Here is a 24,740-nt window from a genome sequence, read left to right as displayed (position 1 = left end):
CAAAGTGTTCATCAACAAATGTCCATCAACAAGAGAATAGACTGGAGTTCCCATCGTGGCACAGTGGAAATGAATCCAATGAGGAACCATGAGGTTTCAGGTTCGATCCCTGGCCTCACTCAATAGGTTAAGGATCCGGCGTTGCTGTGAGCTGTGGTGTAGGTCGCAGACAAGGCTCAGATCCCGTGTTGCTGTGGCTGTGGTGTAGGCCAGCAGCAACAGCTCTAACTTGACCCCTAAGCTGGGGACCTCCATATGCCAAGGGTGCGACCCTAAAAAGCAAAAACAAAAACAAAAACAAAACAAAACAAGAGAATGGATTGACAAGCCGTGCTATAATCACACAGTGGAGTACTCCCCAGCAGTGACAATGAACAGGCTACCAATACACGCGACGTGGTGAGTGACTCACAGAGATGTATGTTGAGGACAGGCAGCCAAGCCCATGAGGAAGCGTGCTGTTCGGTTTCATGTCTACAAAGCCCAAGAATAGGCGCAGCCAAAGGATAGTGGCAGAAATTAGATCAGCAGTTGCCTCAGGAGGGCGGCTGACTGGAAAGGGGCGGGAGGGGACTTTCTGGGTGGATGGAAATGTTCCATACCCTAATATGGATGGCGGTTATGTGGATGTATCTTTTTTTTTTTTTTTTTTTTTTGGCCGCCCTGCAGCAAATAGAATTCCCAGGCCAGGAATCAGATCTGAGCTGCAGTTGCTACCCAGGCTGCAGCTGTGGGAACTCTGGATCCTTAACCCAAGGGTTTGTGGATCAAACCCTTGTCCCAGCGCTCCCAAAAGGCCGCCAATCCTGTTGCACCACAGCAGGAACTCCTATGTGGATGTGCTTTTTTAAATTGTTGAACTGTGCCCTCAAGATCTGTGCACTGCTGTATGAAAGTTTATCTCAACAAAAAGAGAGACGCACATAGTGACTTAGAGCTTGGACAGCCTAGGTTCAAATCTCAGTCACCTCTCAGCTGTGGGACCTTGAGCAAGTCACTTTCCCTCTCTGTGTCTTGTGAAGATTAAGTGAGCTAGTACACCTAGAGTGCTTTGAAGAGGGCAGAACATAGAGTGGGAGCTCCATGAACCAGTCTCATCATCACCACCATCACTTCCCTTCCTCTCCCCTGCTGGGAACCCATCACCTAGGGGATTCAAGTTGCTCTCATGCTAACCTTTGTTGGGTTTAAAACTCCCATGATTCGATGACTTTGAGATTCCATGACTACCAGGCTTGTGCCAGGTGAAATTCCTGGGCTTTCATGAATCACCCAGCCATGGGTGCCAGCTCAGGGGACAAGGTCCCGCTCACACCCCTGGTCCAGAAAGTAAGCACGACACACACCCCACTTTTCTCTCCCCACTGATATATTTGATAATTGTCCAGAACCAGAGATGGCATCAGCCAGGGGGTGAGGGGGAGTAAAAAAGAGCCCAGGGAGGGGGCTGAGGGGAGCTGGGCGGCAGGGTTGAGGAGGGGAGAGGGAGAGAGAGGGAGAGAGGGAGGCGGGGGGAGGGAGGGAGGGAGAGAGAGAGAGAGAGAGAGAGAGAGAGAGAGAGAGAGAGAGGGGCAGGGGGCGGGGCGGGTGGGGAGAGAAGCAGCGGGAGGGCGGAGGGGGGTGTAGATGGGAGAGACCTTGAGGGGGCGGGGCCGAGGTGGGGCCACGGGGAGAGAGGCCCCGCCCCCAAGAATACAAAATAAGGGGGCCACTGGATTGGGCTGTCCTGGGCTTGGGGGACAGGGGGTAGACTGGAGACGTGGTGGGGATGAGGTCAGTAGTAGGTTTCCTTCTCCACCCAACCTGGAGAGAAGACGGAGGAGAAAGAGACCGGAGAGCCGGGCATGGAGAGACGCTCAGATAGAGAGACCGCGCGTGGCGCAGGAAGAAACCACAAGGGGCAGAGGCACAGGGCAAGGAGAGGAGGAGGCCCGGAGGACAGGAAGCGACAAGCGGGTTGGAAAGGGGCCAACATGGAAGGGAGGCGGGTGGGGGTGACAGAGTGAGTGAGGTTAGCGGCAGACACCCAGCGCCGCTCCCGCATCCCCGCCAGCTGCCCGGTCCTGCCCCCCAGCCCTTCCCCCGTGCCCAGCGAGCCCCCTCACCCCCGGGGTTCCTGCGCAGGATGAGTTTGCGGATTTCGTCGTAGACGAAGATGAGGAAACTGTAGGGGAAGGCACAGAACCACCAGCTGGGCCTGCAGAGACGGGAGAGCAGGAGGGCGTCAGGGCGGGCGGTGACCATGATAGGGGGACCCAGAGGCAGAGTCCCAGAGGACGGAGGGCCCCTGGGGGGATGGCCCTGGATCCTTCTGCCCATAGTCTAGGCCCAGGCCACGGCTGCAGGTGGGCGGGGCCTGCTGAGTGCCCCGTGTGAGGGGCCCCACGGGCGGATACTCCGAGGAGCCTGGAGCAGGTGGTTTGTGTGTGGGGGGCACTCACTTGAGAGGGTACATGCGAAGGGCCACGTCCATGCCAGGGCAGTAGGACAGGAAGGCGGCGAGGGCTGTCTCCTCAAACAACCCAAAGATCAGGATCTTGTTCCTGGAGGCACAGGCAGGGCTGAACGCAGAGCACCTGACCTGGGATCCCCCCACCCCACAGAGACACAGGGAGAGACAGACACAGGGACACGCAGAAGTGGAGACAAAGAGAGGCAGAGAGACACAGGCCCAGACCCACACTGAAATATGAAGGCAAAAAGAGACAGTGACACACAGACAGGCAGGGGTGGGAAAAGATAAAGCGGATCTGGAGGACCTGGTGTGTGTATGTGCACAGGCGCACACAACACACAAACACACAGGATCCAGGACAGGCATGACCGCTGGAGAGAAAATCAACTCAGAGGCAAAACTGAAACAGACAGACAGATGCAGGGCAGGACAGAGGGGAGCCCTTGGGCCTCACTTCATGCCCTGCTGGAAGACGGAGTTCCTCCGGGTCTTGCAGATGATCAGGTCTGCCCACTGCACAACCACTATGCTCACGAAGAAGGCCGTGTGGCATGTGAACTCCACTACTTTCCTCTGCTCATATGTCTGCAAGGGCGATGCCGCGAGGGCAGGATGGTGGTCAGTGTGGCTGTGGCCCCGGCCCCCCACCCCCACCCCAGGCCCATGTGCTGGTTGTCTGCGCCCTGCGTGGGGCCCCAGGGGACATTGGGGACTCTGTCCAGATGGTCTTCTCTCCGGGGAAGCTCCCAATCCCGTGGGAAGAGTCAGGAAATGTACAAAGAAGAGGTGGGGAGAGTAATGGTGACTTCAGCTGTGGACCTCCTGGGGGAAGCCAGCCAGGCTTTGAGGGGACAGAGACGGAGAAGAGGACAGCAAAGGCGTCTCGCCTGGTGGGGCAGAGAGCATGGCTGGTGGACAGGGGACTGTGATGGGCTGAGCCAAGAGTGCCTGAGGGCCCCTTGTGGCTGGTCCCTGAGGGTCTGTGTGTGTGTGTGTGTGTGTGTATGCGTCTTTTCACAGCTGCACCCGCGGCATGTGGAAATTCCCAGGCTAGGGGTCAAATTGGAGTTTCAGCTGCTGGCCTACACCACAGCCACAGAAACTCGGGATCTGAGCCACATCTGCGACCTACACCATAGCTCCCGGCAACGCTGGATCCTTAACCCAGTGAGCGAGGCCAGAGATCAAACCCGAGTCCTCAGGGATATTAGTCGGGTTCGTTATCACTGAGCCACAACTAGAACTCCTGGTGAGGGTCTTGATGCTGCCCGGAAACAGAGGGGCCATCACAGGAAGCTGCCCATGCATGGGATGCTACAGGCAATGTCGCCACCTAGGAGGCCCCGTCCAGGCTGCCTGCCCCACTCACCCACTGCTGCCCGTAACTGTCCTCCAGGTCATTGACGGTGCGGTCGTCCCAGTTTAGCCTGATGCCGACTAGGTTGCTGGGCAAGAAGCCGTTTTCTGCCAGGATCACAAAGTAGGAGAAGAAGCCACCAAGAGCCTGGATCATTCCTGGGGGAGGAGATAAGAGAGAGGAAGAGCGGCTCAGGTGGGGGCAGCAGGCAGCCCAGGGCATCTCTGAGGCCTCTTGAGACCTGCCCTGGGAGGACGGTGGGCTACCTCAGGCCTCTTGCCTGAGCATCATCTGGGGCTGGGCCACCTGAGGGTGCTACCTGGGGCAGGGGCTTTGGGGGGGGCAGAGGGGCCTCCCTGAGATGGAGAACTTGGAGGCTCCCTCCCACCTGACCCAGGCCACCTGGACATCAGGAGATAGCTGAGGATCCTCCTTTTTTTTTTTAGGGCTGCACCCATGGCATATGTAAGTTCCCAGGCTAGGGGTCGAATCGGAGCTACAGCTCCCAGCCTACACTGCAGCCACAGCAATGCCAGATCCAAACTGCATCTGCAACCTACACCACAGTTCACGGCAACACTGGATCCTTAACCCACGGAGCGAGGCCAGGGATCGAACCCGCATCCTCATGGATCCTCATCAGGTTCGTTCACCACTGAACCATGAAGGGAACTCCCCTGAAGACTCTCTTTGCAGAAGTGACCTCCTCAGGCCTCTGACCATGGCCTCCAAGCCTCTGCTTGCCAGGACACTGCCAGCCACAGGGCACTCAGCACCTGGAAGGCTCTGCACACCTCACCTCCAGCAGCAGATTGAGGAGGAGGCGGAGGGGTGAGGCTTGCTCCTGCCCTCAGAGGGCTCATAGGCTAACTTGTCCTTCCCATCATGAGACAGGTGGAGCGATGGATGGCCATCCTGGGGCCAGCCCTGATCTGCCACTGGGTACCCCCTGTGTGCCCGGGCAAAGCCCCAGGCCTTTCCTCCACCTGTGCCAGACCCACCTCAGTGACCACCACACACCTGCAAGTCACTCCTTCCAAACCTCCAGCACCAGGTCCTAATTTTTACTCCACTCATTCAACACAAAGTTTCCAAGTGCCCACGGTGGGCCAGGCATGCTCAAAATCCTGGGCATCCAGCCGTAAGGGAGGTGGGGTCCCCAGGCCCTCACCGATCTGCCCATAGGCCATGCTGATGAGCCTCTCATTGACCAGCTTGTCAGTGCGTGGGTTCCTGGGCTGTCTCTTCATGATGTCACTCTCAGCAGCCTCATAGGCCAACGAGATGGCGGGCACCTGGGCAGAGGAGGCCAGTGAGCCAGGGAGGGGGCACCCTGCCCTCCCAGGGCTTGGGGATGGCTAGAACTCACCATGTCGGTGCCCAGGTCAATGCAGAGGATGGTGATGGTACCCAGAGGCAGCGGGATGTTGGCCATGATGAACAGCAGGAAGGGCGTGATCTCGGGGATGTTGCTGGTCAGGGTGTAGGCAATGGATTTCTTTAGGTTGTCGAAGATCAGGCGGCCTGTTGGCAGGGGCAGGCTCAGACCTTGGCACCCATACCAGGGCACCCTAATCCCTTTGCCCCTTCTCTGCCCAGTCCATGCATCGTTTCTTTTTTTTTTTTCTTTTTGGTTTTTAGGGCTGCACCTGCAACATCTGGAAGTTCCCAGGCTAGGGGTCAAGTTGGAGCTACAGCTGTGGGCCTACACCACAACTCATGGCAATGCCGGATCCGCAACCCACTGAGAAAAGCCAGGGATGGAACCTGCATCCTCATAGATACTGGTCAGATTCATTTCCTCTGTGCCACAACGGGAACTCCCATGCATCCTTTCTAATCCATCCCCCCATCTCCCACCTTTCCACACAGACGTCTGACTATGTCACCCCTGTTCAAACGTTCTTGAGATACAATCACCTTGGAAGATTGTTTGGCATTTTTTATGAAAGCGAAACATCCCTGGTGTATGGACCCAGCAATCCTATTCCTAAGCTTATACCCAAAAGAAACGACTATTTCTGTCCACCCCAAAGCAAGTACAAGAATGTTTACTGCAGTGTTAGTTATCAAAGCTGGAACCTAGACGGACCCACTGGCCATCCATAGGTGCGTGGACAAGTAAACTGCAGCCCATCTATAAAATGGAATTCTGCCCAGCAAAAAAAAAAAAAAAAAAAAAAAAAAGCAACGAGCCACTGACATCCCCAACTCCATAGATGAATCTCACAGATGCCATGTTGAGTGAAAAAAGCCAGGCACAGAAGCATTTATATCACATGATTCCATTTAGAAGAGGTTCGAGACTAATCAATGGTGCTGGAAGTCAGGAGAGCGGTTATTTCCGGGAAGAGGGAGATAGACTGGAGGGAACCTGAGGGAAACCCAGCGGGAGGCTGAAAATATTCCCTATCTTGATGGAGGCCTGGTGGTTTCATAGCTGTGTCTGTGTCTGTAAAAAGTCACAGAACTGCCCGACTTTATGTATGAATGTCATATCCAATAAAGATTCCATCAGCACAGTGTGTATAAAGTACAAAGAAACTGAAGATGAACCCAGTCAGCACCCGCCTCCACCTCTACCCTCCGTGTGCTGATGAGCAACAAGGTGTGTCATTAAGAAGGGACAGAAAGGTAGGCTGCACCGGGGTAAGGATGGTTTGTCATCTTTGTGTGGAAATAAGGCACCTGGCTCTTCTCACCTATTGGCTGCTCCCGCACAGTGCTGTCCTCCACAAACTGCTGGGGTCTCATCCTAAAATGTCTCTGGGTGAAATGATGACTTAAATGTGCTTCAGCAAAATCCAGTGTATGTGTTGAGATGGGTGGTGAGCTGATGGCTGCTGGAGCTGGGTGACAGTGGCATGGCGGTTCACTGTACCATTTGCTCTGCTTTGGGTATACCTGGAATTTCCTCTTCTGGAAGTTAAACTTTGTGGGGTTTTTTTTGTTTGTTTGTTTGTTTTTTTTTCACTTCAGAGAGGCCTTCCTTGTCCCTCCTATCTGGGTAGGACCCTTACTGTTATCTACCCTAGCACCCTGCTGGTTTCTTCTTGGCACTTGTCACACTGTAATTATGTTTGTTATGTTACAGTTTCTTTGCTAACTTATTGAAGGCTGTCTCTCCCAGCTCCTTGAGAGCAGGGACCATGCCTGCTCTGCTCACAGCTGTCCCTCCAGCCCCTGGCAGGACACACCAGGAAAGAGCCCAATAGATGTCTGAAAGGCCTGAACACGTACATCCGTGAGGGTGTGCTTTGCAGATGCATGGAGGGTGTCTCGGGGGATGAGAAAGGGTTAATCATGTGTCCTCTGGGCCACAGGGGACAGGGATAAGGGAATTTCATTTGACACACTAGGCTCAGCCTTACTGTTTGAATTCTCTCATTGTGAGTTATTTTTTTACTCTGGGGGCATTTCAAATGCACCACAGCATGAAGAGTGATTGTTTCTGGATGGTGAGGTTATGGGTGATTCCAATTTGTTTCTTAATGCTTTTCTACATTTGCCATAATTATCATGAATTACTTTGATGATCAGAAAAAAATTGAATGTGAACAAGCCCCATCTGTGGCCGCAGCCAGGCCCATAAGCCCTGAGGCCTGGGCTCCCACGGCTCTGCCTGAGACACAGTTTGGGCCTCACACACGAGCTCCTTCACATGCCTATGTATGCAGCTCCCTTTGCTGGCGCTCCTCTAGGTGAAAATTCCCACATGGCCTAGAGACTTGGCATAGGGGTCCCTGTCACTCGGGGAAAGCTTCCTCGCCCACTGTCTCCAGGGGGCGGGGGAGCAGCTTCCTCAGGGATCCTGCAGGACCCTCTACTTCTTTGAGGTTGCGCTTACAGTATTTATTATTATTATTATTCTTTTAGGGCCACACCTGCAGCATATGGAGGTTCCCAGGCTAGGGGTTGAATCAGAACTACAGCTGCTGGCCTACCATACACTATAGCCACAGCCACAGCAACGCAGGATCCGAGCTGTGTCTGCGACCTATACCACAGGTCACGGCAATGCCAGATCCTTAACCTGAGGCCAGGGATCAAACCCACATCCTCATGGATACTAGTCAGTTTCTTAACCCCCTGAGCCACAACAGGAACTCCAGCACTTAGGAATATTTTTAAAATGTGTCCAAGTCTGCCTTGCCCACCAGACTGGGCCTGCAGTGGGTGACACAGTGACCCAGGAGTGTGCTGGCTCAGTCCCACCCCCAGGGAGCCTCCAGCTCCCTCGGGGGTGGGGAAGACTGAAAAGGACAAGCTCTGGCCCTGTCGGGGGGGCGGGGGCAGGGTGTGTGTGTTGGGGAGAAGGCCTAGTGGTATTCTGCAGTCTTCCCGCTGTAGCCCTGGCCTGTTCCCCTTGCCCTTCTCCTGCCTCGTGCAGGGACGTCGGTGTCCACGGCCACCCTGGCCGACTCACTCACCCTCCTCCACACCCGTGACGATGGAAGCAAAGTTGTCATCCAGCAGGATCATGTCCGCGGCCTGTTTGGAGACGTCAGAGCCGGCAATGCCCATGGCCACCCCGATATCAGCCTTTTTCAGAGCAGGGGAGTCATTCACACCATCCCCAGTCACAGCCACGATGGCTCCCTGGAGGGAGAGGGGGTGAGGACAATGCCCAGATGCCAGGCCCCCGGCCCCCTCCTCTGAGAGACCCCAGCCAAGCCCACCTGTCTCTGACAGCCCTCCACAATGATGAGCTTCTGCTGGGGGGAAGTGCGGGCGAAGACAATCTCTGTGTGGTTCTGCAGGATCTCATCGATCTGCTCGGAGGTGAAGTCCTTGAGGTCGGTGCCATGGATCACGCAGGCCTTGGCGTCCCTGGGAAGAGCAGAGAGTGGTCAGGACCCATAGCGTGTGATGCAATGACACCTGATAGACAGACTCATGGGCAGCAAAGGCAGAGGATTGGGCTCTAAGAGAGGGACAGATGCTCTGGGGGAGGGTCAGAGACAAAGGGACACATGGGAGGAGGCGGCTGCAGTAGGAGGGTTGTAGGGCGGACCTCAGGAAAAACTTTGGGACAGCGGATTTAGAGGGACAGAGATATGAAGGCAATTAAGCAATGGAGACACTCACACAGATAGGAACGAAGAAGAGAAAGCTAAGGATTTCAGAACAGAGATGAGACAGAGATGAGGACATAAAAGAGGAAGAATGATGGACAAGAAACAAGGGATCTCAGGAGTTCCCACTGTGGCTCATCGGTAGTAAACCCAACTAGTATCCATGAGGCTACGGTTCAATCCCTGGCCCTACTCAGTGGGTTAAGGATACAGCATGGCTGTGAGCTGTGGATTCGGCTTAGATCCCAAGGTCCTGTGGCTGTAGCTCTGATTTGACCCCTAGGCTGGGAACTTCCATATGCTGCAGGTGCAGCCTAAAAAGAAAGAAAAAATAAAAAAATAAAAGGAGTGTCTGTCATGGCTCAGTTGTTAACGAACCTGACTAGCCTCCATGAGGCCTTGGGTTTGATCCCTGGTCTCAATCAGTGGGTTAAGGATCTGGAATTGCCCTGAGCTGTGGTGTAGATCACAGATGCAGCTCGGATCTCACATTGCTGTGGCTGTGGTATAGGCCCGTGGCTACAGCTCCGATTCAACCCCTAGCCTGGGAACCTCCATATGCCGTGAATGTGGCCCTAAAAAGACAAATGGCAAAAAAAAAAAAAAAAAAAAAAAAAGGGAGGGATCTCATAGAATCCTCTCAAGTGGGAATTGCTAGCAGGCCATTTCAGAGAGAAGGAAAATGAGGCTCAAGGAGGCAAAGCTGGGATGCAAACCTACACCTTGCTCACCACATGCAGCTGCAACACCAGGCTGCCCATCTTCACGTGGGAGGAACAGGACCCAGATGCTGAGTCAAGAGAGGAAGCCCAAGAGGAAGAGAACCTGCAGTCCCAGAGGCACCTGAGCTGGGCAGGGCAGGGCTCACCTGGGGTTGACCTGGCTGACGGGAATGTTGAGGCGGGCGGCAATGTCCTCCACAGTCTCGTTGCCCTCGGAGATGATGCCCACGCCCTTGGCAATGGCCTTTGCGGTGATGGGATGATCGCCCGTGACCATGATGACCTGTAGGCATCATGCGGAAATGGTTCTGCCTCACTGCTGGCGCTTGGGGCCCTTCTGGTCCTGCCTCCCCGGCTGCCCCAGGCCACACCTTGATGCCGGCGCTGCGGCACTTGCCCACCGCATCAGGGACGGCCGCCCGTGGAGGGTCAATCATGGACATGAGGCCCACGAAGCAGAGGTTGTCGGTGGTGAAGTTGACGTCATCACAGTCGAAGGCAAAGCCCTTAGGGAACTGCTCCTCAGGCAGGTAGTAATGGCAGAAACCTGGTGCAGGGATGTGGGCGCGGAGCTCCAGCCTCGGTCCTCCCTGCCTCCCACCCACAGCTGCCCATTCCTGTGGTCAGGCTCCCCGGTTGGTCGGGAGGTCAGTCATTTCTAAAAGATGCCTTCCCCTCGCATTCATTCATTCATTCATTCGTTCATGCATTTACGATGCATTCTGGGAGGCCCTATCCTGAGCCAGGCTCTGGGCAGCATCGCATCCCTCCTTTCCCTCAAGGGCCCCGTAGCTGGCCCAGCCCCGCCCCATCTCGGCCCCACCCGTGGCACACACCAAGCACACGCTCGCCCAGGCCGCCGAGCTCGAGGTAGGCGTTCTGGAAGGCTTCCTTCATCTCTTCGTCCAGCGGCTGCTCTTTGCCCTGCAGCAGGATGGTGGAGCAGCGGTCCAGGATGCGTTCGGGGGCGCCCTTCATCACCAGCAGGTACCTGTTGTCATTGGGGTCCTCGGTCTCGTGGATGGAGAGCTGTGGACAGAGCAGAGGGCGGCCGTGTCTGAACCTCGCAGGGACCCAGAGGCTGCCTGCTCGCCACTCAGGAGGAGGACTCCCTGCCGCCCCACCCAGAGCCACGGGCACAAGGGCAGAGCCCTCAGGCTCCCCAAGAGGGCACTGCCCAAATCTCTCTACCTGAGAGCTCTTCAACTGTTTCTTGACTCTCTCACAGAGATCTCTGTCCCTCTGTGTCTCTCTCACAGAGAACTCAGGGGCCCTTAGGACACGTGCCTCTCTCTCTGTCTTGCCTGACAGCCTTCAATCTCACATCTGACCCATCACCGAACCTGGTCAGCTCACCTCTGAAGTCCCTGGGTTCTGACCTCTTCTCGCCCCCATCCAGCCACCACCATCTCTCAGACGAAATATCCTCCACACTGAGTCCCTGTTTCTGCCCTCCCCACCCCATCGTATTTCCTCCCCATGGCAGCCAGAAGGATCCTTTAAAGTATGAGAGCCACTTTGGAAAACAGTCTGGCAGTCCCTCCTCCAAGTTTAAATATAGAGTTACATATAAACTAGCAATTTCCAAGTATGCATCCAAAAGTCATGCAAACTATGTCTGCGCACAAACTTGGAGGCTAATGTTCACAGTGGCATTATTCATAGAAGCTAAAGGGTGCAATTAACCCAAATGTCCATTGACAGATGAATCGATAAGCAAATGCAGAATATCTACATCACATAATGTTATTCAGCCATAAAAAGGAACGAAGGGAGCTCCCTGGTGGCTCAGCGGGTTGAGGATCTGGCGTTGTCACTGCTGAGTTCAATTCCTGACCCAGGAACTTCTGCATGCCCAGGGTGTGGCCAAAAGAAAGGAAAAGAAAAGGAATGAGGCACTGATCCTTGCTACCACATGGAGGAACCTTGAAAACATTATGCTAGGTGAAAGAAGCCAGACACCAAAAAACACATCTTGTATGGTCCTATTTATATGAAGTGTCCAGGATAGGCAAATGCATAGAGACAGAAAGAAGATTAGTTGTTGCTTAGGGCTCAGGGAGGCGGGGGAGGTAGGGGAACAAAGCCAAGGAATATGAAGTTGCTTTTAGAAGTGATGAAAATGCTCTAAAACTGTGTAGATGACAGCACGTATCTGAGAATATACTAACACCTCTGAATTATACACTTTGAGGGATCTATGGTATGTGAAAAATACCTCAATAAGGCTGTTTTTTTTTGTTTTTTTGTTTTTTTGTTTTTTTTTTCGGCCTTGCCCATGGCATGCAGAAGTTCCCAGGCCAGGGATCCAACCTGAGCCACAGCAGTGACAACACTGGATCCTTAACTGCTAGGCCACCAGGGAACTGCTAAATAAAGCTGGATCACTTTTGTTTTCTTTTTATGGCTGCACCTGAAACACATGGAAGTTCCCAGGACAAGGGTTCAAACAGAACCGCAGCTGTGACCTACACCGCAGCTTGTGGCAATGCTAGATCTGTAACCCACTGAGTGAGGCCAGGAATCGAACCCACATTCTCACAAAGTTGGGTCCTTAATCCTCTGAGCCACAATGGGAACTCTAATAAAGCTGTTTTTAAAAGTGTGAGTCAGGAGTTCTCTTGTGGCACGGTGGGTTAGGGATCCTGTGTTGTCACTGCCGCAGGCTGGGTCGCGGCTGTGGCGCAGGTTTGATCCCTGGCCTGGGAACTTCCACAAGCCACAGGTGTAGCCAAAAAAAAAAAAAAAAAAAAATTTTTATAAAAAGTCAGTCAGGTCTCATCTCTCCTCTGCTCTGTGGCCCAGGTTCCCCCTCAGGGTTACATCTAAGCTGTGTCCTCAGCCCACAAGACCCAGTGGGACCCGGCCTAGCACCCACTGCCCTCCCCTCCCACCGCATTCCCCAGCTCCACACTCCCTGGCTATTGTTCAGATCCAGCAACACGTTCCTGCCTTGGGACCTTTGTACATGCTGCATCTGCTGCTCCCAGAGACCTGCAGGGCTCCCTTCCTCAGCCGATGACTGGCTGATATATTTAGTATTTTATCATGTCCTTTTGTCTGTCTCCTCACACCCGAATGTAAGGCTTACGAGAGGAGGGACTTCACTGTTTATCTCTAGCGCCTAAGACAGGTGCCTCTGATGTGGTGGCTGCTCAAAAAAAAGGTGTTGAAAGGAATGAATGCCATCTCTGGCTGGTTTCCATTCTGCTGCCAGAAGATCATTACGCCTCTGCCTCCTACTCCATCAGAGACCTGTTCTCACTGCTGGGGCTTTTCCTCTCCCCATCGGTTGGATACTATTATTCCCATTTTACAGATGGAGAAATCGAAGCTCTGGGAAATACAGTAATTTTCCCATAGCAGAGGGCAGTGGGGCAGAGCTGACTGCTTTTGGGGTACCACAGAGGAAGTGATGGCCAGTCTGACTCTCCTGGAGAGCCCAGGGTACCTGGTATTTGTTGGTGGAGTTGAAGGGGATCTCGGCCACTTTCTTATTGCGTTCACGCATCAGCTTCACGGAGCCGGAGGACAGTTCGATGCACTTGAGCAGGGCAGACTCGGAGGCATCCCCAGCCACGTCCCTCTGCGGGGAGAGAAGCTGTCAGGGCAGATCAGCACGGGATGGGCGGGGGCAGGGCCAAGGTGAGCAGGTGGCCGGACCCACCTTGAGCACAGGAATGTTGTCCTGACCCCCCTTGAAGACAGCACGGTTGCAGAGTCCAGCAATGTGGGACAGGGCCACCCAGGTGTGTGAGCTCTTGTCAAATGAGGTCCCTGAAGGAGGCACGAGTCAGGGCTGGGGATGCCTGGTGGCCAGCCACCCTCGGTGCCCACCCAGACCCACCCTCACCTGACTGGTCCTCAGTGGTGTCAGCCTCGTGGATCTGGTTGTCGAACCACATGTGGGCGACCGTCATGCGGTTCTGGGTGAGGGTCCCTGTTTTGTCTGAGCAGATGGTGGATGTGGAGCCCAGGGTCTCTACGGCCTCCAGGTTTTTCACAAGGCAGTTCTTCCGAGCCATGCGCTTGGCAGTCAGGGTCAGACACACCTGGAGTGCATGTAAGCGGGGTGGTGTGTTACAAGTAGAGACGGACAGCAAGGCTGGACCAGCAACATGACTGCCAGCAACCCAACTGCCCAGCCCAGAATTCTGAACAAAGGGTGGGGTGTCGCCCACCAATTCCACCCAAGGCAGAGACTCACAGAAATGGGCTCAGAGGCACCCCCAAATAAATGTACGAGAGGGGTCACAGCAGCAGCATAATGGTCCCAAACTGAAAACAACCCAAATGTCCCCAGCCGAAGGGATTGATAAATTGGGGAATAAGGGAGCTCCCTAGTGATCTAGAGGTTAGGATTTGGTGTTGCAGCCTGGGTGTAATCCCTGGTCTGGGAATTGAGATCCCACATCAAGCTGCTGCATGCTCCAGCCAAAAAATTAAAATTAAAAAATAATAATAAAGTGAGGAATAAAAGATGGGAATACTATACAACCATGAAGAAGAACAAGAGACCACTGCCTACACTGCATGGTTGAAGCTCAAAAGTAAAATGTTCAACAAAAAAAAGAGTTCCTGATGAGTGATTCTGCTGATATGAAGAACAAAACTATATTGTTAGAAGCTAGGCTATCAGAGGGATAACCTTTGAGTTGGGGGGTAGGGACTGAGTGAGGTTTTGAAGGGGCTTCTGGGAAAGGCAATCTTGGAGCAGCTGACCTGGGATGTCTTCAGCTGGCTCCAACTCATCAGGCTGTACGCTCTCATGTGTGTATAGTGTACGTCAGCAAGTAAAAGGCCTTTGAGCCAGAGGAGTTTTGAATATGCTAATATGGAAAACTTGGCAGGATATATTAAGTAAAATAATCACAGGGGTGTTCCCTGGGGCCTAGCAGTTAAGGATTCGACATTGTGGTGTGGGTTCGATTCCTGGCCCAGGGACTTCCACATGCCTCAGGAGTGATTAAAAAAAAAAATCACAGAGCAGAGTAGGATGGTCCCTTTTACGTGCCCTGAAAACAGTTACTACCCACGCAGCAATATGCCCACCTCTGCTGGGAACAGTGCAGGGAGCCTGTTTCCGGAGGTGGGTAGTGGGTTGGCAACTGCCATTTCGTCTTTTAATTATTTGAATGTATTCTTTAGACCTTGTACCATGAGGGTGTGCCTCTTAATTTGGTAAGTTAACTTCAATTGGGATTGGCTGGCTAGCCCTTTCTTTCATTTATTTATTTAATTTTATTTTTTTGTCTTTTTAGGGCCGCACTCAAGGCATATGGAGGTTCCCAGGCTAGGGGTCCAATCGGAGCTGTAGCTTCACCACAGCCACAGCAACGCTAGATCTGAGCTGTGTCTGTGACCTACACTGCACCTCATGGCAAGGCTGGATCCTTAACCCACTGAGGGAAGCCGGGGATGGAACCTGCCTCCTCATGGATACCAGTCAGGTTTGTTACCACTGAGCCACGACGGGAACTCCTGGTCAGCCCTTTCTGACTGGCAGTGTTTCTCGAGATTTTTGTTTGTTCGTTTTGTTAATGAAAGCCTCTCAGTCCCAGGACTCTCTGCATTCAAAACCCAGGAGGCTCGGCCCTCGCTATCCAAGTTGCAATCAAGATCATTGCCATCTGGCCTCCAGCCCCTTACTCCCCCAGGCTGGGGGCCTGGGCCTTACAGTGACAGTGGCCAGCAGGCCCTCTGGGACGTTGGCCACGATGATGCCGATAAGGAAGATGACAGCCTCGAGCCAAGTGTAGCCCAGAATGAGGGAGAGGATGAAGAAGGAGACGCCCAGGAAGACGGCCACGCCGGTGATGAGCTGGATGAAGTGCTCGATCTCGATGGCGATGGGCGTCTTGCCCACCTCCAGCCCCGAAGCCAAGGTGGCGATGCGGCCCATGACGGTGCGGTCACCTGTGGCCACTACCACGCCCCGAGCCGTGCCTGCGGGCCAGAGGGGACTGGGCTGAGGCTCGGCGAGGTTTGGAGGGACCCCGAGCCCCTGAGGCACGTCCGTCTGGACCAGCTGGGCCTCACCTGGGAGCCCGTACTGCCCCCAGCCTCACCTTCCACACAGTTGGTGGAAAAGAAGGTGATGTTCCTAGTCTCCAAGGGGTTGTCGTGTGTGCAGTCGGGGGAGCGGGTCTGGGGCTCCGACTCGCCCGTCAGGGAGGAGTTGTCCACCTGGGGTGGGGGCACAGAACGGGGATCAGCCCCAGGCCTGGGGCCAAGGGGGCATTTGTCCAGAGGAGATTTCAAAATTTTTGTCTGTTTGTTAATGAGGCTAAAGCCCTTGTCCCTGAGGTCTGGGTGTCTGGGAGGACAGAGGTTAGGTTCATGAAAGTGGGGAGGGTACGGGGCTTCTTACCAAGGTCCAAGGTACCTGTGGGTCTGAGGGGTGGGGACTGGTGGGCTGGATTCCTGGGTCTGAATGAAGAGGGGCTGGAGGTCAAGGGTATTGGATCTGAGGGAGGAGGGGTCCTGGACTCGTGGGTCCTAGGGGAGGATGAGCTGGGGGCTGGAATCCTGGGTCTGGGGGAGGAGGAGGGGCTAAGGGGCTGGATCTCTGGGTCCTAGGGGAGGAGGGGCAGGGGGCCTGGACCTCCTGGTTCTTGGGGAAGGATGGGCTGGGATCTGGACTCCTGGGTCTGAGGCGGGGGGGGGGCGGCGGGGGGGGGGGGCTGGAGGTCTGGACTCTTGGGCCTCCAGGGAGGGCAGAGCTGGGGTGCAGGCTGACCTTGCAGCCATGGGCTGAGATGATGCGCAGATCGGCTGGGACTCTGTCTCCGCCCTTGATCTCCACCAGGTCCCCGACCACCACCTCCTCAGCGTTCACCTGCATCTTCTCACCTTCTCGGATCACCAGGGCTTGCTGGGGGCCGGAAAGAGAAGTCACCTCCCTGACTTGCTCGGCTTTGTGCCCCTGTCCACGGCCCCCCGGCCCCTTCCTGGGGCCCCCTCACCTGGGGAACCATGTTCTTGAAGGACTCCATGATCTTTGAGCTCTTGGCTTCCTGGTAGTAGGAGAAGCAGCCGGTGATGATGACCACGGCCGCCAGCACGATGCCCAGGTACAGCTGCGGGGAGACACAGCGTCACGGCCTGTCCTGGAGGAAGTCCCTCCAGCCCCACCCTGACGTGTGTGGAATCTGGGAAGGGAGCTTTGTGTCACTTGTGTGTCTGACCTCCAGTTGGCTCCATCTGAGGGTCTGTGTGTGTGTGTTTGTCTGCCCATGTTTGAGTCCTGCTTTCTGAACATAGGTGTGTCTGAGCCTCTGAGTCTGTCCATCTCTCTTTTTTTGAGGGTCTGTCTGTCTTTCTGCCTGTGTTAGAGAATCCAAGAATATGCTATTTTCTGTCCTTGTGTCTGTGTTTGGGTCAGTGTGCTGTCGGTCTGTCTGCATGCCTAGGTTTAAATGCCTGGGACTATTTGTGTTTGACTCTCTCTGTCCGTGGATCTCTGTCCTGTCTCTTTCTGTGGTTCTTCATGGGTCTGAGACTCTGAGTCTGTTTGCCTGTTTAGGTTTTATTATTTATTTTATTTATTTTTTTTTCTTTTTTAGGGCTGCGCCTGCGGCATGTGGGGGTTCCCAGGCTAGGGATCCAATTGGAGCTGTAGCTGCCAGCCTACGCCACAGCCACAGCAACACAGGATCCAAGCCGTGTCTGCAACCTACACCACAGCTCATGGCAACACTGGATCCTTAACCCTCTGAGCAAGGCTAGCAATCAAACTCATAACCTCATGGTTCCTAATTGGATTCATTTCCGCCATGCACAAGGGGAAATCCCTGTTTAGGTTTTAATTTCTAAGAATGCCGTTGTGCTTGCTTCTCATATCTCTCTGTCTGTCACCAGCTTATGCCTGCACCTCTGTGTGTGTTTGAGTTCCTGGGTCTGTCAATCTTGTGTCTGTGCCTGTGTGCCTGAACTAGGTGGCCGTGTTTGAATCTGTGTGCAACTGGTATCGTCTATATTGACTCTCCCCACTAGGGGAGATATGCATGCACATGTGTGTGCAAGGATCTCCATGTAGTCAGAATGTAGGTCTTTGTTTGTGGGTGTGGTGTCTGTTGAGGCCAGGCATGCCCCCTGTGTTGGGTGGAGGGTCCTGGCGAATCAGCAGGCGGGTGTGCCTGGGTCTCTACCTGAGCCCCCTTACTCTTTGGGTACCTTGAGCCCATCACCACCTACTGGTGTCTATCCCCAAGCCCACTGAGGTCACATAGCCTTGGGATGGAGCCCCAGCTCACACTTCCTACTGTGTGACCTCGGACAAGTTACTCAGCCTATCTGAGCCCCCACTTTTCCTCATCTCTTCTCTGGTTCTCTCACTGGGTAACTGTGAAAGTTAGACAAGAAAAAGTTGGAGATTGGGCTTTGGAAAGTCTAAAGGGATGGGGAGAAGTGGGTTGTGCGTCTGTGTCCCTGAGGGGACCAGCCCTCAGGCTGGGCAGGGTGAAGGGCACTCACGTTGTCGCCAGAGGGATCGTCCTCAGTGCCTGCCTGGATGCCATAGGCCAGGAAGCACAGGATGGCGCCAATCCACAGCAGGATCGAGAAGCCCCCGAAGAGCTGGCGGCAGAACTTGACCCACTCGGGGGTGGTCGGCGGTGGTGTGAGTGCGTTAGGCCCGTCGCGGGCCAGGATCTCCTGGGCTTTGCTGTGGGTCAGACCCTGAGGGACACGGGACTCACACAGAACCCTCCTGGAGCAACCCTGGCACCCCAACAGTACACAAGCTCCCCCAGGCCCCCAGGGGGCCCGGCTTCCCATCCCCGCCTCCCTTGGGGCCCAGCCGGCCGCACCTGCACGCAGTCCGTGTTGTATTTCCGGCAGACCTCTTCCACTGACATCTTGTGCTCTGTCTGGAGGACAGGAGTGCGGGGACGGTGAGTGTGGAGGCCTGGCCGGGGGTGGGGGGGGGGAGCCTGCTCCGAGAAGGTGTGGGGGTATAGAGGGTGGGACTCACCATAGCCACCTCCTTTTTGAGGTCATCCAGGTCCCGGCGGTCTTTGGTGCCCTTGCCCTTCTTGGGCGAGCCCTTGTCATCTTTCTTGTCCTGCGAGGTGGCGACACGATAGCTGTCAGAGTCACCAGACTGCGGGCGAGAAGGGGTTACAGGGGGACACCGGCCCCGCAGGCCCCACTGGCCCCCTGGCCTGGGTCTGTCTGTGTGCAGCCGCACCTCTAGGCTGGAGCTAGCTCTGGGGTTCCGTCTGTCTTTGCCCCAAGTCTCCGAGTTTCCTTTGAGCTCTGGGGGTCTCCTCCATCTCTGGCTCCATGTACCTCCGGGTCTCTGTCCTGAAAGTCTCTATCCAGGTCTGTCTGTGCCTCTCTCTCTGTAAGTCTCTCCCCTTTGGCCTCCATGTGTCTTTTTATCTCTGTGTGTCTCTGTCTCTTTGTCCTTCTCCCTGGGCCAGCTCCCGAAGTGTCCATCTCTTACTGTGTCTGTCTGTCTTTCTTGATCTGTTTCTCTAGGTCTCTGTGTGCCTCTCTGCCTTATTCTGTTTTGTCTTCTCCGTCTCCTTCTACCTCTTTATCTCTCCATCTCTATCTGTGTGTATCTGTGGCTCCTTTTCTGTTCTCTCTCTCCCTTGTCACTTCACAGTGTCTGTCTTTTTTTTTTTTTTTTTTTTGGTCTTTTTGCCATTTCTTGGGCCGCTCCCATGGCATATGGAGGTTCCCAGGCTAAGGGTCAAATTGGAGCTGTGGCCGCTGGCCTATGCTAAAGCCACAGCTATGTGGGATCCAAGCCGTGTCTGCAACCTACACCACAGCTCACGGCAACGCCGGGTCATTAACCCACTGAGCAAGGCCAGGGATTGAACTGGCAACCTCATGGTTCCTAGTCGGATTCGTTAACCACTGAGCCACGACGGGAACTCCTGTCTTTCTGTCTGAGTCTCTGTGAATGTCTCTCCATGATTTTGTTTCTCTGATCTCTGGCTCTTTGGGGTTCCCGCCTTAGACGATATGTCTCTAGCTCTGGAACTCTCTCTCCCCGAGTCTGGCTGCGTCTGTCTCTCTAGTTCTCATCGCTCTCCAAGTTGGTGTGTTGGGGTCTCAGACTGTCTCCAAGCATCAGCATTTCTGTCTCTGTATCCTCTCCATCCTCATCTCTCCTTCTCTCTGTCTTCAACTCTCAAGTGACTTCCTCCTCTGTAACGCTTGCTGCGTCTCAGTCTCTCTATCTCTCATTGCAATAGTCCCGTTTGTCTCTTGCTGCTCCGCCGTCTTCCTCTTTGTCCCTGTGTCTCTCCCTGAGTCCACCTCAGCATCTCTGACCTTGCAGCTCCCAATCGCCTTATCTTTTCTGCCTGGCTCTTTCCCTGGCCTCTCTCCCCAACCCCATGGATGTCTCTGTCTCTCAAAGGGCCCAGCAAATCTGGAGAGACCTCCCCCCACCCGCAGGCCTGGCAGGAATGGAGAGGAAAGGGCCTTCTGGGTATTGGTCACAGCTGGAACAAATGCTCAGGAGGCAGCCTGCTGTGTACAGGGATGGTGGCCTGGTTGGACAGGCAGCCAGTGCTGAGGGCCTTGACTGACAAACTGTGGGCCCAGCCTCTCTCCTGGGGGCTGGAGGGAGCCATGAATAGTTTGGGCAGGAGTGGGAATGATCAAGTCTCTGGAGGATAGACAAGGAGCTGGCTGGGATTAAGGGTGCCAAAGATCAAGAGGCAGAACCCCCGGGGCCTGGCTTGAACTCGATGCAGTAGGAGGGGAAGTGACTGAAGTTCCAGCTTGGGGGCCTGGGCTGATGGGAAAGGCAGTGTCCTTGGAGGCTGGCAGGAGGGGTGGGGCGAGGCCGGGTGCTGGTAGAGGGTCACTGACAGATCTTGCGGGCCCAGAGCCAAGCTGGGATCCCAGGCTCAGCACGGCTCAGCGCTAATCCCCTTGTGACCTTGCAGAGGGTTGAGCTGCCTGCTGTGTGCCCCCACACCCAGAGGCTGAGCCCAGGGGGCTACTGCAGCCTGGAGGCCTGAGAGTCTGGGTTTCAGGGGGTGGGAGTGAGGCTTGGCCCTGGGCCAGCCCTGCAGCAGCACTGCGTCTGACACAGAAGCATGGAGGCTTGGGCCACAGGGCGGATGATCCTCCACCCCCTACCACAGGAGGCGTCTCAGCCTCCACAGAGAGGTAGAGCCAAGGCTGGAGAGAGTGGAGGTCATGAGGTCAAGTTAGAGAAATGATGGGGAAGGCAGGAGAGGAGCGAAATGGGGGCCTGGCAGGAGTTGGGGAGAAAACCAGCTGTCCAGCCCTGAAACCTTAGGGAAAGATGGGGAGCTGATGCATGGGTCCTTCTGAGGTCCAGGGGTGGCCCCCCCAGACTCCTGGGTCTGAGGGTGGAGGGGCTGGGATACCCCAGTCCCTGGCAGGCGAGCCTTGGCTCCTGCTTTCCCTTGCCATGACCAGACTCCCTTGGGGGCGGGCTTCCATCTGTTGAGGGGGGAGCCGAGGCTTTCCCAGTCAAGGCAGGAGGCCCAGATGGGCACACCGCGGGGCGGGAGCACCTCCGAGGGTGGGGGACACGCCTGTCTCGCTGCAGCCCGCCTCTGCGGCGCTTCGCCATTTTCCATGCTGTCCGCCTCCCCTGACGCCCGCCCAGCTCAGGCAGCCTCTGCACCTCAGTCAGCCTCCCCCTCCCCCCTCAAGGTGTCTGAGGCCGTCAGCTCAGCATCTCTCCCTCGACCTCCTCTTTTGCCCTCTGCCCATTCTTCCCACCATTCAGGCTGACTCTGGTTGTCTCTGGGTAGGAAATGTCTGTCCTTGGGGCCCCTCACCTCAGCCTCAGTTTCTCTCTTCGTGTCTCCACATCTACGTCTCCCTCACATCTCTATCTTTCCATGCTTCTCTGCCATGTCTCTTTCTCTTCTCTGTGTCTCTTTCTTTCTCTTTCAGAGCATCTCTGTCTCTGCCCATTTCTGTCTTTCCATGTCTCTGCCGCCCATGCTAAAGTGACTCACTGTTCCTCCTGTCCCATGTCTTTTCCTAAGACCCCTCCCCAGCCTTCTCCTTTCTTCTCTAAGGCACTTAGCCCCAGCCTTCTCCTCCAATCTTCCCATGGCTTCCCCTCCATTTCCACTTACCTGGAAGCCATCACCTCCCCCTTCTCCCTCTTAGTCCTCTCCCCACCCAATTCTTCTCTCCTTCCCCCCATGCCCATCCCAATCCACAGATCTGCAGCCCCATCCCCCATCTCCATCCCTGGGCCCATCAGCCTTCATCCGCCATCTTTCTCCCCATCCCTCCTATTCTCTCTCCATTAGTGTCTCCCGTCCAGACCTTCTCTCTCTCTCTTTATCCCACCTCCCCCCAGCCCTTCCGCCTCCCCCCCCATGGCCCCGCCCCAGACACACAGGGAGGAATCCAGGGCTGCAGCAGGGGGGTCAGGTGGTCAGTCAGGGAAGGAGGCGGCATCTGCTGGAAAGACTCACAGACAGACAAGGACATACGGACATGGAGGCAAGGGCATAGCCAGGCACGCACGATACCCCCCCCCACACACGCATTTGCATGCATATGCCCTCAGTCGCAGTGGCTCTTCTGCTTCCCCCCGCCCATGTCTGCTCCCCCAGATTAGGGGCTAGATACTACAGCCCCAGGTGGAATCACACTGTGGAGCACCCCCCTCCAGGCCTGGAAGGAGAAAGAGAGGTCATCTGGTGTTCATCCCATAGTTTGGACCTGTTCCCACCCGGCCAGGGAAGCAGACTGGCTCCAGCACCCCCAGACACAAACACCAGCCTTCAGACACACCCAGACACGGTTGCAGACATTCGGACACAACCCAGGCCACACAATCACAATCACAATCACAGGCAGAAGGTGCTGCAGGGCCTGACAGAGCCAGAAGCTCGCACCCGCACACATGCACACGCACAAATATGGTTGAGCAGGCAACCACACTGGGTCAGGCAGAGATGCTGAGGGCCAGTCGGTGTCCCGAGGACCCCACACACAAAGGACACACCAACATGCGCCACAGACCCCCGCAGACCCAGGAGGCCCGGCACACACACAATCAGCGACACAACATAGAGACAGGCCTGGTCAGCCGGTCTACAGGGTCCTGCACCAGGGTCCCGGAGTGCAGGGGTCCCAGAACCCCCGCCCCCCACTGACACCCAATGTCACTGGACCCACAATGTCACACACACGCATCTCCTGGCCGGCCCGAGCACCTACCCCCATCTTGGCGGCTCCAGAGGACAGGGGCGGGCGGGCGGGGCGGGGGCAGGGACAGGGGCCTCAGGGCGGGCTGTGGCGCGGGCTCGGGCTGGGGGGCCTCTGCAGCACCCGCGCCTCGGTCCGCGCGTCCGTCCTGCCGTCAGCCCTACCGCACAGAGTCTGCGGCGGCTGCTGCCTCCGCCTCCTCATATGCCCGCGCCCGCCAGGGGGGCCGGAAGCGGCCAATCAGAACTGCCGCCGCCCTGACGGACGGCCCGCGGCCCCGCCCCCGGTACTGCAGCTGTCTTCCCCGCCCCCCAGCCTCCGCAAAGTGACAGCGCTGCCGAGGAGGGGGAGCGCTGCGGGAGGCGGAGACCATTCCCCCCCCCCCGCAATGAGGGATCTGGAGACCCCCGCAGTGTGGGGTGTCGCCTCAGAAGAGGGGCCCTGAGGGTGGGAGAGCCCCGGAATCACCCTCATTGCGGGGGTGTGCCACCAGAGAGCGGGGTGCTCTGTGTAAGGTGGACACCGGGTGGGGGAAAGCCTTGTAAACCACCGCAATAAGACAAGGGGTCCAGAGCATCTCCTTCTGTAGTGAGGTGGGGGGGGAACCCTGGAGACCGTGGGGTGCTGTTTAGGAGGGAGAGCTGTAGGGGGCACAGAGGAAGAAAGACTCTACAATGAGCAGGGATTCTGCAGCCGGGGAGAAGCCCTGAGGCCCCCTCACTGTGCGAACCCCTCTCCCAACACACACACTATGGCGTGGCAATTATCCAACGAGACACAACTGCACAGGTACACGAGAGATACATCACAGTCAGGGGATCCCACCAAGCATCATACTCACACTTGACCCTCACCCAGACAGCGCAGATGCTGCAAACACATGCATAGACCACACCACCACACACCACCAGTTTCACGATCACATCCCATCACACACCAGCTTATACCCTCACACACACACACTACACAACCCTATCAAACAACCCCAGAGACTCATAAACATGTAGAAATGAAACACACATAGCACACACACCTTGCACACCCCAGCACACCACAACAGAATCACAGAATCATAAAATGCCATATAGATCAACGCACACCCTCCAAACACTACCTCACAGACACACACATCACACACTCCATTATAGCTGGCCTTGAACCATCTCACATAGAGACCCATAACCATACAACCCACAGACCCACGAACCAACACATATCCATGCTCAGCACTGTGGCACCTGCACAGGCCTCACGTGTGCCTTTGTGGACACCACTGCATAGTCACAGAACATCATACACACTCCTCCCCAATGTATCTGGGCATAAACAAAGGCCCACAGGGCAAATTTGCCAAAGTGTTGCTAATTGTGAAGGACAGACAAAAAATGCACAGAGACTCACACCCAGCACAATAATTCCTAAAAACAGATCACACACCATCCCATATCCCTCACACACTACACATATTATGTGTTGCATGGCTACCTCACACAACTTTATTGTAGCTATAAACACACCCCCAATGCCCACACCCACACACCGCACACATCCCATCTCAGAATCAGAGATTCAAAGACACAGGAGAATAAGCATGGACAGGAGGCTGGGCCAGTATGTATACACACACAGATGCATAACTGGCACCCACCTAGGCCTGTCACATACACACAATAACCCTCAGCCACCCACTGAGCCTGAGGAGTGCAGCCTCCCACCCCAACCTCTCTACTCCATGAGGAGCACCACCAGGCTCTCCCTCAGCATGGCAGAAGGGGCAGAGAGCAAGCAAGAGCCTGTCACTGTAGCTTTCTCAGAATGTGGGTATCCTCCCCACCTATGGGATTGGAGGTCTGGAGGATAGGCAAGGGGCACGCAGTGAACATGGTGTATAGCAGGTGGGTGGGGTAGGTAAGGACCCAGTCGCCGAACTGTGTGAAAGGCTGAAGGCCAGAGTG

The 24,740-nt window shown here is 55.4% G+C and overlaps 1 protein-coding gene across 2 annotated transcripts; it reads right to left on the bottom strand.

The window, feature by feature from the left end:
- Nucleotides 1–1,351: 1,351 nt before the first annotated feature.
- On the bottom strand, nucleotides 1,352–22,961 carry ATP1A3 (ATPase Na+/K+ transporting subunit alpha 3). Of its 2 annotated transcripts, none has more exons than XM_021093276.2 (23): nucleotides 22,798–22,961; nucleotides 18,584–18,712; nucleotides 18,420–18,479; nucleotides 18,085–18,288; nucleotides 16,575–16,688; nucleotides 16,349–16,483; nucleotides 15,678–15,795; nucleotides 15,287–15,555; nucleotides 13,463–13,661; nucleotides 13,277–13,386; nucleotides 13,061–13,195; nucleotides 10,446–10,638; nucleotides 9,981–10,156; nucleotides 9,756–9,892; nucleotides 8,492–8,642; nucleotides 8,243–8,411; nucleotides 5,182–5,336; nucleotides 4,984–5,107; nucleotides 3,825–3,970; nucleotides 2,910–3,040; nucleotides 2,442–2,543; nucleotides 2,106–2,197; nucleotides 1,352–1,803 (listed from the first exon to the last, which is right to left on the bottom strand). In XM_021093276.2, exons 1-23 carry the CDS (start codon nucleotides 22,801–22,803, stop codon nucleotides 1,775–1,777), a joined length of 3,084 nt encoding a protein of 1,027 aa, XP_020948935.1. In that variant the 5' UTR covers nucleotides 22,804–22,961; the 3' UTR covers nucleotides 1,352–1,774.
- Between the last annotated feature and the right edge of the window lie 1,779 nt (nucleotides 22,962–24,740).

The sequence above is a fragment of the Sus scrofa genome, chromosome 6, assembly GCF_054392235.1.
Source record: "Sus scrofa isolate SSC_HxYL_T2T_F1_AM1 chromosome 6, Sscrofa_HxYL_maternal_Yorkshire_Landrace_v2.0, whole genome shotgun sequence".
Taxonomy (NCBI): Eukaryota; Metazoa; Chordata; class Mammalia; order Artiodactyla; family Suidae; genus Sus; species Sus scrofa.
Note: the sequence above shows the minus strand (reverse complement) of the source record. Positions and strands in the feature narration are given on the sequence as shown.